This window comes from Anabrus simplex, chromosome 2, assembly GCF_040414725.1.
Source record: "Anabrus simplex isolate iqAnaSimp1 chromosome 2, ASM4041472v1, whole genome shotgun sequence".
NCBI classification, from domain to species: Eukaryota; Metazoa; Arthropoda; class Insecta; order Orthoptera; family Tettigoniidae; genus Anabrus; species Anabrus simplex.
This window is the reverse complement of record NC_090266.1, coordinates 607676807-607690492: the sequence shown is the minus strand read 5'-3', so window position 1 is coordinate 607690492 and position 13686 is coordinate 607676807. Positions and strand designations below refer to the sequence as shown.

The 13686-nt window shown below is 39.3% G+C and overlaps 1 protein-coding gene across 1 annotated transcript in view; it reads right to left on the bottom strand.

Moving 5' to 3' along the window:
• Positions 1 to 13686, bottom strand: part of Klp3A (kinesin-like protein 3A) — a 343005-nt gene that overhangs the window by 62013 nt on the left and 267306 nt on the right. The window contains exon 17 of the mRNA XM_067139235.2: positions 9634 to 9770. Coding sequence (XP_066995336.2) covers positions 9634 to 9770 — 137 coding nt within the window. The remainder of the gene's footprint in view (positions 1 to 9633; positions 9771 to 13686) is intronic.

The window sequence follows — 13686 nt, the reverse complement described above, 5'->3', positions numbered from 1 at the left end:
ACCCGCTACAATCATGTTCCTTTCCATATCATTTCCCACATAGCTGATTATCTTATGAAATAATTCCAAATCAGTGTCAGCACTACCCTTTCACAGTAAGTATACTACAAGGATATCAAGTTGCCTATTATCGTTAGAGATGAGCCTTACATGTAGAATTTCATGTTTGCCATCTGTAACTTTTTTGTAACTTACAAATTCCTCTTTCACCAGAATGAATACTCCCCCTTCTACCGTTCCTATCCTATCTCTACAATACATATACCAGTTACAAGTAACTAATCTCAAGTTTATTTCGTAGTGAAGATAACTATCTGGTAGGTTGTGGGGGTCTTCCTTAGGGCCTCACGGATTGGGCCGGTCGTGTCATCATCGGGAGGGCGGCTTCTTCTCACCAGGGGTGATGACACGGCCGGGCAGTAGATGTTCTTAATTTTAGTTCTTGTTTTTACTTTAGGATTAGATTATAGGGTTGCAGGGTTGGCCCTTACATGTGGACTGGCCATCTGCCCATGTAAGAGGCCGCTTAGTAGATTTAGTTGGTGTGTTTATAGATCTGTTTATAATTGTTTAGTTTCATTTGTTTTAATGGTTCTTTCTATTTCATGCAGTGGCAACTTAGTAGATTTAGTCTAGGGGTGGTGCCTTGCATGGAGACTGGTATCCCGCTCGTGTGGGGGGCCACCAAGTTAGTTGTTAGATTATAGGGTTGCAGGGTTGGCCCTTACACGTGGACTGGTCATCTGCCCATGTAAGAGCCCGCTCAGTAGATTTAGTTCGTGTGTTTATAGATCTGTCTATAATTGTTTAGTTTCGTTTGTTTTAATGGTTCTTTCTGTTTCTTGTAATCTGGCACTGTGAACATGTATCTGGGCGAACAGCCTGTAATGTTCAATAAATTACTACTACTACTAGTGAAGAAAACAATAATTAAGATTCTATTAGAATAAAAATTTTTGTAGCCACCTATTCAATTCAATTCACCGTTTCTGGTGATTAAATTGTATATTAAATTGTATACAAATCACTTAGAATTTAATCACCACAAATGGTGAATTGTATTGAATAGGTGGCTACAATAAATTTTATTCTAATAGAATCTTAATTACACATACCAGTTCCGTGAGAAAAATTTCCGCATCCATAATATCACTTCTCAGCCAATATTAAATTCCTGTTACAATGGTTTTGTGCTTTATTTTAGCAAATAACTTATGGCCAGTTCTCCAGTAACTTCAGTTTCATCTAACCTTACATCATTTGCTCCCGTTATCATCAGCACATCTCTCTGAAGTTTTCTGTCTTACTTTCAAAGTTTTTCGCAATGTAATAATACTTTGCACTACTTCATTACATGGGACTGATTTGGAACAAAGAATTACATTACATTGCCAGCCGTGACTGTCACTCATCAGCAAGATCTTCCTTACCTTACTTGTTTTTCTTGCTTGGCATTGATTTCCTTTCGTTGGTGAAGTAGTCCTCCCAATTTTTCTTCTTCTTCTTCTCCTCTGAAATGAAATGTTCCCTATCTGTTTCACCAGGGACCCAAAATCTGTTCAAAAGTTTCACTGGACTTGAGTACATTGCTGCAGAGTCGTAGGTCTAATTTTTCCACTCGACCTAGGTCTAAAATTCTGTTTCCCTACTAAGTTTCCTTACCTGTTGTTTAAGATCATAATTAATTGCCTTCAGTCGAATGGTTTCAATTTGTGTAGTATTTAAGTCCTCTTCCATAACCTTGATTATCACTGCTTTATTTGAACAATCTCAGCACAAACAGTCACAATGTACCCATACATGCATGCACGTTAGAGTTTATAGCTAATTGAATAACCACATACTGCACGTTACTGCACATATCGCATTAACAATTATATCTAAGTAATTATATCATTTATTTGTGTTTTTAGATTTACAATGTTGTAGTATTTCATTTATATAATGTATTTGTTGATGTAGTTGTGTATAGAGAGCAGCACCTTGCTTCCGGAACTTTGTTCTGGCGCGAGTGACTGGCTAGGGATGCAGGAGAAGAGCAACAGACATGCCACAAGTAACATGTGGAGACAACAATCTCATGAAATTATGTAATTGCACAACAGTGCTAACATGTTTAAGTTCAGCCAAACCATTGGCACAATTTTAGTTACGTCTTTTCAAGTGTAAATAATATTTCTAGTATTTTTAGTGTTAGTGCTTACCTCATATGTGTGAATGTATAATTGTATATGTACAGGTAGTACATACAGTAATGGTGTGTTTTAGTTCAAGTATAACTGAATAAATCAGTGACTTGTGTGCTCTTTATTTTTTACAAAACGGCATTTTCTTAATAACATTAAAGTGTCCTCCGAAAGTGTACTTTATTATGTGGTTGTTATATGCGACCAACAGAGGTAAGGTTAGATCATGAACATACAGTAATTTCATCTTGGTCAAACATTTTGGTCCTCCGGGCCAGATCTTCGAGCTTTCCTTCTCATGTGAAAGCGTACACAGTGCATTTACAGTGACTGGATTATACTGTGTGATGTATCGTGGTGCAATTTATAACGCAACTCGCCACATGATTGATTTACGCATGATCTCACGCCGCTAAATCAGAGCTACCAACTGCGCCGGTCAAACCTTCCGCGCTGTGGAACGTACAACCTGTGGACTGTTGGCAGTAGCAACCCTGAGTCATGTCAAGATAGCTCCTTGCTGACACCTATTTCATACACCTTACAAGTCAGATCCAATTCATATCTTTATTCCTAGCCTTTCATTATTTCAGAGGAGAGTATTCAAATTCTAATATGCAAACGAGGTGTAATAAAGGGCAGCGTGAGACGTATTAAAAACTTCATAGATGGGTTTAACAGTGAGCAGGGAATTGTGGCTATTATCTCTCGTAGAGAAAGTTTAGAGGAATTGAAACAAAAGTATGAGGACATTCAATCCCAGTTAGAAATCGGTGAGGAGGGAGAAACATACGAAGCAGATAGAGAATTATTTGAAGACATATATCATCATATACAGGTCGATATAGACAGAATAATCACCCAGCATGAACCAACAGATCTTTCCAGACACTCCAGTCAAGGGAATATCTCAGTAAGCAATAATTACAATGGGGCCCACATCAAATTACCTACCATTACACTGAAACCATTTGGAGGCGAGTATGAAAACTGGAGAGGATTTCACGATTCTTTTGTATTTATGATCCATAACAATCAAGATTTGCATGATATTCAGAAATTTCACTACTTAATTAGCAGTTTAAGAAATGAACCTCTTTCAATTGCATAACGTCTCTCTCTATCTGCTGAAAACTACAGCATAGTTTGGCAAAGGTTAATAGACAGGTTTCAAAACAACAAATTAATTTCGTCAATTCACATTAAACGGATATTAGAGCAAGATTCAATTCAGAAGGAGAATGCCAATTCTCTAAGAGAGGCTATCAACACAAGTCAGGCCAATGTGAAGGCATTACAGGCCCTTGAGTTAGATGTTTCATTTGAAGATTTATTATTGTCACAATTGTTAATCAACAAACTAGACCCAGCGACTAGGAAGGCATGGGAAATACACACTTCAGATTTTGAGTTAGAATCTCTGAAGGTGTTGTGAACATTTTTAGAAAAGAGATGTTTAGCACTTGAGGCAATCAAGCCAGGTAATCAAGTTCAACAGATTAAACAGTCAATTAGAACTACACCCAAACATCAAGTAAACAATGTGCATGCTAGTGTTAATTACCAATGTGTACTCTGCAAGGGCTCACATTACCTATATAAGTGTGAGTCCTTCAAAAGGCCCAATGTCCATGAGAGACATGATGTTGCGAGAGATTATAAATGATGCTTTAACTGTTTGGGCAATAGTCATAATGTCAATCAGTGCCAATCAGGCTCGTGCAAGATGTGCGGAAAATATCATAATTCACTACTGCATGATGACACCAGACGTAACTGCAGCAGACCAATGCTTAGATTACGGGAAACAGAGAGGGAACACAGCTAGCGCGAGGCAGTAGCTAATCACACAACCCGTTCGACAGATGTTAGTCACTGCGCTGTCAAGGAATCCAATCTCTCTACAGTCTTGATAACAACAGCGATAGTCAAGGTTAAGGACATTCACGGTAATATGCATGAGGCTAGATGTCTTTTGGATTCAGGTTCTCAAACAAATTTCGTGAGTGAAGAACTAACTCAATTATTACGTCTCAGAAAACAAAAACATGTTACACCAGTAACTGGAATTAACGGTGCAGGAGTTCAAACCTCACACTGCATTACAGTTCATTTGCAATCTGCGGTCAGCCCTTTCAATACAGATGCCACATGCTTAGTGCTACCAAAGATTACAAACAATTTGCCAAGTAGAAAAATCGACATTTCAAGATGGAATCTACCCACCAATATAAAATATGCCGACAGAAATTTCCACATTCCAAGCAAGATCGATTTGCTACTCTGTGCAGACATATTCCTTAAGGTTATAATGGAGGGCAAGAAAACTTGTGATGGGTATCCAACATTGCAGAATACGAAACTGGGCTGGGTAGTAGCTGGCCAGGCACCCATATAACAACACCAAAGGGAACATGCAACATCACTATTCATCCAGGTAGACCAATTAGACACACAACTTAAAAAATTCTGGGAAACAGAAGAACTGAATATGCTACCAGTAACAAAAGAAGGAAGAGATTGCGAAAAACACTTCACAAAGAACACAACGCGAGATGCTACAGAAAGGTTCCGAGTTCGACTACCACTTAAACAGACTTTGTTGCAGTTAGGAAATTCATACCCACAGGCAGTAGTGAGATTCTACACTATTGAGAAGAAAATTACTCGTGATCCCAAATTAAGAGAAGAATATTCAGCATTCATGAATGAGTATCTGAAACTTGGCCACATAAAACCAGTACCTATGAGCACCGAAGATGGAGGATACTTCATGCCACATCATGCAGTATTCAAACTGACAAGTACCAGCACTAAAACTCGTGTTGTCTTTGATGCGTCTGCTAAAACTGACAGTGGCACATCTTTGAATGATAAGTTACTCGTAGGTCCTACCATACAAGACGACCTGCATTCTATTGTACTATGTTTCAGATCACACAAAACTGCTCGTCGCAGATATACAAAAATGTATCGACAAAATCAAGTTGACAACGAGGACATGAAACTACAATGAATACTATGGAGAAACACTAGCACCAAACCACTCCAATGTTATGAACTCACGACAGTTACTTACGGAACAGCAAGTGCTCTCTTTCTCGCTGTGAGATGTTTGAAACAGTTAGCCGATGAAGAGTCAAAGGATTTTCCACAGGCAGCAGCTGTCCTGAGAAAGGATTTTTATGTTGATGACCTCCTAACCAGAGCCAATACTGAATCAGAAGCCATTCGCTTACAGCAAGAATTAGAGACATTACTGTTAAGAGGAGGATTTGAACTTAAGAAATGGTGTTCTAACAGCACTAAGGTCATGTCAAAAATACCAGAAGAAAATAGAGAAACCAAACACCACTTCAACTCGACAATGCAGACACAGTAAGAACATTGGGAATACTCTGGCACCCTTCTACGGACCAATTTCAATTCAACATAATTGTTAAAAGGGTTTCCCATGCAACCAAGAGAAGTGTACTCTCAACTATTGCGGCAATTTTTGACCCTCTGGGGTTATTGGGTCCAGTTATTCTCTTATGCAAGGTGTTTGTGCAACACCTCTGGACTTTTCAATTAAAATGGCACCAAGACCTGCCAAGTCAGCTTTTTAATGCTTGGAATGCAATTTACTCGCAATTACCAGAACTTTAAGATATACAAATTGACAGGTACATTTTAAGTAAGACTAAAATTGTAAATTGTGAATTACATGGTTTCTGTGACGCCTCTGAACGTGCTTACGGGGCGTACGAATACATTCACACCACAGATGAACAAGGGCTTATTTAATGCAATTTGATATGTTCTAAATCAAGAGTCGCTCCACTTAAACAATTGTCAATTCCACACTTAGAATTGTGCGGCACTCTCCTGTTAGCAAGATTACTTAAGCGAACGTTCGCGAGTCTCAACCTGGATATTAGTTCTATTCATGCGTGGACAGACTCAACAATTGTCTTACAATGGATTTTACCACTGTCGACAAGGTGGAAAACATTTGTTGCCAACCGTGTCTCTGAAATCCAGGACATGGCTGAAAGCTGCACATAGCATCATGTATCTACACAACAGAATCCAGCTGACATACTGTCACGAGGAAGCGAGCCTCGAGCATTAAAATTACACGACCTCTGGTGGCATGGACCGTCCTGGTTGTGCCAGCCTGAAGAATTATGGCCAATCAGTACTGCAGAATGTACCTCAGAAGCACTTGAAGCCAAACCCACTACATGTGCAATCAACAGTTGCGATAATGAAGACATCACTACAAGGTTTTCTTCGTTATCAAGAATGAAACATGCCTTCGCCTATTCTAAAAGATTCATCTACAATCTACAGCACACTCATGCGAAGATTACAGGAAATCTAAGCACGGAAGAATGCAACAATGCACTACTTTGCTGTGTACGATATATTCAACACCAGGAATTTCAGAAGGAAATTCAGTATCACCAACTGAAAAAAGAAGTTGACAAGAGAAGTCAGTTAAAATCTCTTGCTCCATTTCTCGATAAAGACGAGTGTTTCAGAGTGGACGGGCGATTTCGTAATGCAGACGCAGCATATGACCAGAAACATCAGTTTATATTGCCAGCGCATCACCATGTCACGAAATTAATTATTCGTCACGAACATTTAAGATTACTACATGCTAGTACACAGCTACTAGTTGCAGCACTTAGAATGAAGTATTGGATTCCTCACGCCAGGACAATGGTCAAAGGTGTCATTCGCAAGTGCATGACATGTTACAGGTTCAAGGCCGATAGCTCATCGCAATTAATGGGCCAGCTGCCTGCTGAAAGAGTTAAGCCCACTCGGCCTTTCCTATATAGCGGTGTAGACTTTACGGGACCCTTCATCATTAAACAAGGTATGTTGCACTTTTTGTCTGCATAGCCACCAAGGTCAATCATTTGGAACTTGTAAGCAATCTAACCACTGAAGCCTTCATTACTGCTTTAAGGAGAACGATAGCCCGGAGAGGAAAGGTACTTCAACTTCACAGTGACAATGGTTCATCATTCATCGGAGCCAAAAATCAACTTCGAGAACTTCACGAATTATTCCAATCAGAGCAACATCAATGACAGATTGCTAATGTTGGAATCCAAGAAGGATTTGCCTGGAAATTCATTCCTCCACGAGCACCAAATTTCGGAGGTCTTAGGGAAGCTGGGGTGAAATCTATGAAATTTCATCTTAGTAGAGTTACCAAGCATGCTCACTTGACATTTGGAGAAATTACTACTCTCCTCTGTCAGATAGAATCCAGTTTAAATTCACGTCCAATCACTCTCCTGAACAATGACCCAAATGACACCTATCTTTTTTCACCAGGACATTTCCTGATAGGAGAATCCCATGATGCTGCTTTTTTTTTTTTTTTTTTTAACTAATTGTTTTACGTCGCACCGACAAGATAGGTCTTATGGCGACGATGGGTTGGGAAAGGTCTAGGAGTTGGAAGGAAGCGGCCGTGGCCTTAATTAAGGTACAGCCCCAGCATTTGCCTGGTGTGAAAATGGAAATCACGGAAAACCATCTTCAGGGCTGCCGACAGTGGGATTCGAACCCACTATCTCCCGAATACAAGCTCACAGCCGCGTGCCTCTAGCCGCACGGCCAACTCGCCCGGTGAACCCATGATGGCTATACCTGAACCAGACCTAACCTTATCAACTACTTCCAGGCTTTCCAGGTGGAATCATCTTCAAAACATGAAGGAACATTTTTGGAACAGGTGGTCATCCGACTATCTGGGCAGCTTGCAGCAACGCATGAGATGGAGGTCAGCACAGCCCAGTGTATCTACAGGAACTGTTGTCCTAATTAAGGATGACAACATTCCACCATTGGACTGGAGATTAGGCATTATTGAGCAAAGAGTCCCCGGCAAGGACAGGTTGGTGAGAGTCGTTGATGTCCGTACACCCTCAGGAGTTTATAGGAGACCTGTGCACCCCCAATTGACTAGTGACCTCAGTGTAGTGCTTCGTCAATATTTTCTGTGTATTTGTGCATATGTATTTATTTTGGCCTTGACAGTTTTCTTTTTAGACAGAACTCAATGCACTACTTGTTTTATTTTCAGGGTATTTAATTTCATTGTTATTGGATTTATTTTGCAAATGTAAAATGCGAGCACATTTTAAGTGTTACTGCACATATCGTATTAACAATTATATCTAAGTAATTGTATCATTTATTTGTGTTTTTGAATTTACAATATTGTAGTATTTCATTTATATAATGTATTTGTTGATGAAGTTGTGTATAGAGGGCAGCACTTCACTTCTGGGACTTTCTTCTGGCGCGAGTGACTGGCTAGGGATGCGGGAGAAGAGCGACAGACATGCTGTGAGTAACATGTGGAGACAGTCTCATGAAATTATGTAACTGCACAACAGTGGTAACATTTTTAAGTTCAGCCAAACTATTGGCACAATTTTAGTTACATCTTTTCAGGTGTAAATAATATTTCTAGTGTTTTTAGTGTCAGTGCTTACCTCATATGTGTGAATGTATAACTGTATATGTACAGGCAGTACATACAGTAATGGTGTGTTTTAGTTCACGTATAACTGAATAAATCAGTGACTTGTGTGCTCTTTATTTTTTACAAATGGCATTTTCTTAATAACATTTAAGTGGTCCTCCAAAAGTGTACTTTATTATGTGGTTCTTATATACGACCACCAGAGGTAAGGTTAGATCTTGAACAAACAGTAATTTCATCTCGGTCAAACACTGTACATGAATGACGCCAAAACACTCTTAATATTGAAGCACATACTTATCAAGCAAGATTGCAGGTGATGCCATGTGCAGCAGATTTATTATTTTTTTTTTTTTTTCCTATCTGCCTATCAGAATATTAACACAGATATATTTTCAGCAACACTTGGAAAGATAAGGGCTAGGACTTGGTAATCAGTCTTGGTATAAAGCGAGAGACAGTGCAGTGATTTGTCTAGTGTGAAGACAGAAAACCATAGTAGACTACATTCAGGGTTTACAGTTTGAACCCATCATCTAACAAATCGTCGTTGCCGGGACAAAACCACCTATGTGAAATATTTTAGCTTAGAACTTTGGCCGGTAATGTTCTGTCATCTAAGGTGCAATATTGTGTGACAATTGTCATGGCATTCTCGCTCTTCATAATGTATGTGCTGCGGGGCAGTATATCTCAAAAAATATTATCACATAGGAGGTTTCGTCCCAGCAACGACGAAATATAAGATTACTGCTACACAATTCATACTGCCTAACCAATGTGCTTGATGCATGGAGCATAATTTTTCTGTGTTTTCTCCTCTTTCACCATAAAAATTTAGACAAGAAGGTTCTGTGAGTGTGTTGTTATCTGCCAAGCCACTGTTTTAATCAGTTTTCTCAAGTGGTTGGCTTTTCTAACCAAGGTAAACATCTATAATGTTATAATTACCTCCAATTCACTGAGTTGGATATTCTTTGTGTTAATTTCCTTTTTCATTTCAGCAGCTAGATTGAAAAGATATTTTAAGCCATGTTTTGCTTCCGAGATGGACTGTATTTTATCCCATCGTGTCTTAGACTTGTTGTCTGAAATAATAAAAGATAAACTTAAACAAACAAACAAACAAACAAACAAACAAACAAACAAACAAACAAACAAACAAACAAACAAAGGTTCTTGTATACAGAGACAGACAAAGATGGAGATAAACAGTCAAACTATCCTCATGGAGAATAACAAGTTCACTTCCTCAGATTTTAAGGGAAGTTAACAATAAATATTAAGATCAAGTTATAAACAAGATTTAAATGATCCTGTAATATTAACCACAATCATACAACGTGCTGAATACTATTATCATATTCAGATGACTTACATTCCATCAGAAAAGATGGGACACACTCATCTTTTCAGTATTTTGTTGTTTGGATAAATCCATTCATTAGTGTACATCATTAATCAATACTGGGTCAAGCTATGGTGGAAGGATTAACATAATTGAAATACAGCATAAGCGAGACAAAATATAAATACAATAATGTTATTTAACGTTGCTTCTGCTTCCCAGCTGCATCAGGAGGGCAGAGACATCAACACTCAATGAGAGACCATGTTGACTCATTGCATCAACCTTCCTACATGTAGATTCTATTTGTTTCATTATATGAAGGTTATGCCGAAAGTTTTTAGCAGCGCGTAAACCGTAATTCTGAGGACAATGGGATTATTTTCAATTGAAAGAGCGATGTTTTTCGACCTTGGAACATGCACACGCAACCCCTCCCAGCAATAGTTCCTCCACAGCGAGGGAAGAAAGCACAGGCAGTGCTGAGTCGGACACGGTGCAAGATGGATCTGTTGCACCGGGATTTTAGAGCAATGATTTTTTTATGATTATAAAAAGAAATTAAGTGCCGAAGAATGCCATTCTTCTTTGCTGCGCGTTTTTGGTGAGGCTGCCCCTTCTAGAGCCACAGTTTGAAATTGGTTTCGCGAGTTTTCAAAGGGTTGGCAGTCAATTGAAGATGAACCTCGTCCCGGTCGCCCAGCAACAGCTGTGACTCAAGAAAATATTGATGCTGTGAGGGAAATGATCAAAGCAGATCCACATCTTACATTTTGTGACACTGAAAGGACCTTAAATATTGGGTCAAGAGCAGCGCAGACCATCCTTCACGATTATTTAGGCCTTACCAAGAGATGTGCCCGTTGGGTGCCACATTCCCTGACAGAAAGCCAAAAGGAGGAGAGAGTGGACTGGTGTCATTTCATACTAGAAAAATTCAATGGAGGGCAGTCCGAAGACACCTACAATATCGTCACAGCTGATGAAAGATGGGTCTACCATTATGACCCTGAAACGAAGAGACAGTCTTCTGAGTGGTGCTTTTGAGGGGAGGAACCACCCAGAAAAGTTCAACGAAGTCAGAGCTCCGGAAAGAAGATGTTGGCAACTTTTTTAAATGAAAATGGGGCATCTCACCTCTGTGACCTTGGACATACGTCATACAGTCAATGCTGAATGGTATGTGAATGACTGTCTTCCCGAAGTCCTCGCCACTTGGAGATCACAGCACCCAAAATCCAAGAGTGGGCACCTTCTGCTGCATCACGACAATGCATCTGCACACAGGGCTGCCAGAACAATGGACTTTTTGGAAAGGGAAAAAGTGCGAGTGTTACCTCATCCCCCCTATTCACCTGACCTGGCCCCATGTGACTTCTTTCTGTTCCCTAAGACCAAGGAAAAAATACGTTGGCAGCGGTTTTCATCATATGAAGAGGCCATTGCAGCATACAAGAGTGCACTAAGTGACATCCTGAAAGAAGCTTGGTCTGAAAGGTTTTCTAAGGGTTTCAGAGAATGGAAAAATGTATACGTGTTAATGGAGAGTATTTTGAAAAGTTGTAATTGTTGTTTTCGCAAATAAAATTCTTTTTCACACTCTGCTAAAAACTTTCGGCATAGCCCTCGTATTGCAGACATTTAACTTGCACCATGAGTTTAAGCTGAAGAGAAAAACCTTGCACTGATCACAATCCTTCACTGCACCTAAATCAAAAGCAAGCTGCTGCTTTGGAATGGTAAACAACTCAGGATGATCAGACATGGAACTACTCTTGAAAAATGCATATTTGTATAATATGAACAAGAAGGAATGCAAACAAATATGCACCAATCTGCTGGCCAACATATCTTTAACAAAAAAAAAAGAAGTAAAACCACCGTGTCCTACTTTCAATTACATTTCTTAATTAATAACTACTGGTGTTCAGCCTCGGAAGACTATGTGGCCAGTATTTACACAATGAGAGAGCATACAACTATAGATCTTCACAGTTGAAAGACATCCATAAAGTAATGTATTGGCCCGAATATAAGACAAAGTCTTTTATGTTAAAATATAATATTAAGAACCATGGTTGTCTTACATGTGCAGCCGTACATTTAAGAACTCAATTCCGTGAAGATCTATTTCTATCGTTCCCCAGCTATACTGGCTTGTCACTATGCACATCACAGCTGAGCTTAAGGTCACGTAGAAGCCATAATTTTTTAAGATTGGATGTTTTTCTTCCAATTTGTGGTTTGTGATGTATTGTTGCTTGGGATGGAGGGGTCAGTGTGTTAATGTATCCAGTTTTGGTCACCATTCCAGTCATTGTCACTTCACTTACATAAAGGCGAGAGAGGTTGTGATATAAACTTCAAATTGCAGGTTTTATGCAAGGCAAAATGGATCGATAATGTACAGACGGTGAGAAAGTTTGGTGACTCTGAAAAAATGTATGACGTTGGTGGAAAAACTAGGAAAAATTTAAGAATGCCTGCATATCAAGAGAAGCATTCAAAGGATCAAAGAGAAGAAAATTTACTGAAACTGATGGGCTTGTTACTGGATTCATGCAGAAGAAACAGAACTGGGATTATCCAAAGTCACAAAATTATTAGAATGAAAGCATCAGAGGTGGCATGCGAATTAAAAGTTCCAGTAAGGCTACAGCTAGACAGGTGTCTTTAAACATAACATTTGTCCCTTGAATAATGAAATATGCACATATGGTGCGAAGTATGACGCAGCTAGACGCTACAGAACTTATCACTCAATTTCAAAGTACAAATCCATCCTCAAGGTCACAACACAGAGAAATAATTCGAGGATCATCCAGCACTACGGACACAAGAACAGTTAATGGCTACACACATGTTAAAATATGTAGTATATAAGCAACACAGTCGACCAATTATTGGCTGCATCTACCCCACCTTCTATGCCATCTAACAACCAATAACAAAACAATCGCTGCTGATGTTAAACTTTATTCTATCATGACTTTTCAAAACACTCAATTGCTTTGAAAATGCACTACAGTCTACACCAAAGCCCTGCAGCAAAGGCAACATTATAAATACACTGTGTCTCCAGTGTGTACCGGAACCTAGATCATTTAATGCGTAGGTAACTGAGTTATTTAACATATGGTCTAGCCAGGGTGAATGGAACAGCACTACGTTCATTTTCATAAGACTTGTTACATTGTAAAATGCCCATCTAGCCATAGCCTAACTGAATGCAAGGCAAGCCCATAGTGGTGTAGACAAATGATGCAGTGTTTAGGACTGTACTTAAAATCTTGCACCACTATTGCATAATACCTACTGACAGATTGTCCAAGGTTCTCTTCCAGGTTAGGCTGGATATTTTAATCTTCACTGGTTGATTCCTCTAGCATGGGGACAGGGTGTTTGTGCAGTCTTCAACATCATATTTCATCCTAGGTAGGGCCCAATTCTTAATGAAGTACAGGATGCCTATGGGCATCAACTGGAAAGATCTGCACCAGGCCTCTCCAGAAGCCATTTGACTAGGAGCTGACAGATTACGCCAATAAATTTGGTCACCTATAAACATTATATAATTGTCGTCGATGGCGGCTGTAACTCGATCCGAGTATATATAACTTTCTCCTGCATAGATTGACCAGTTCAACTCAGTTCGT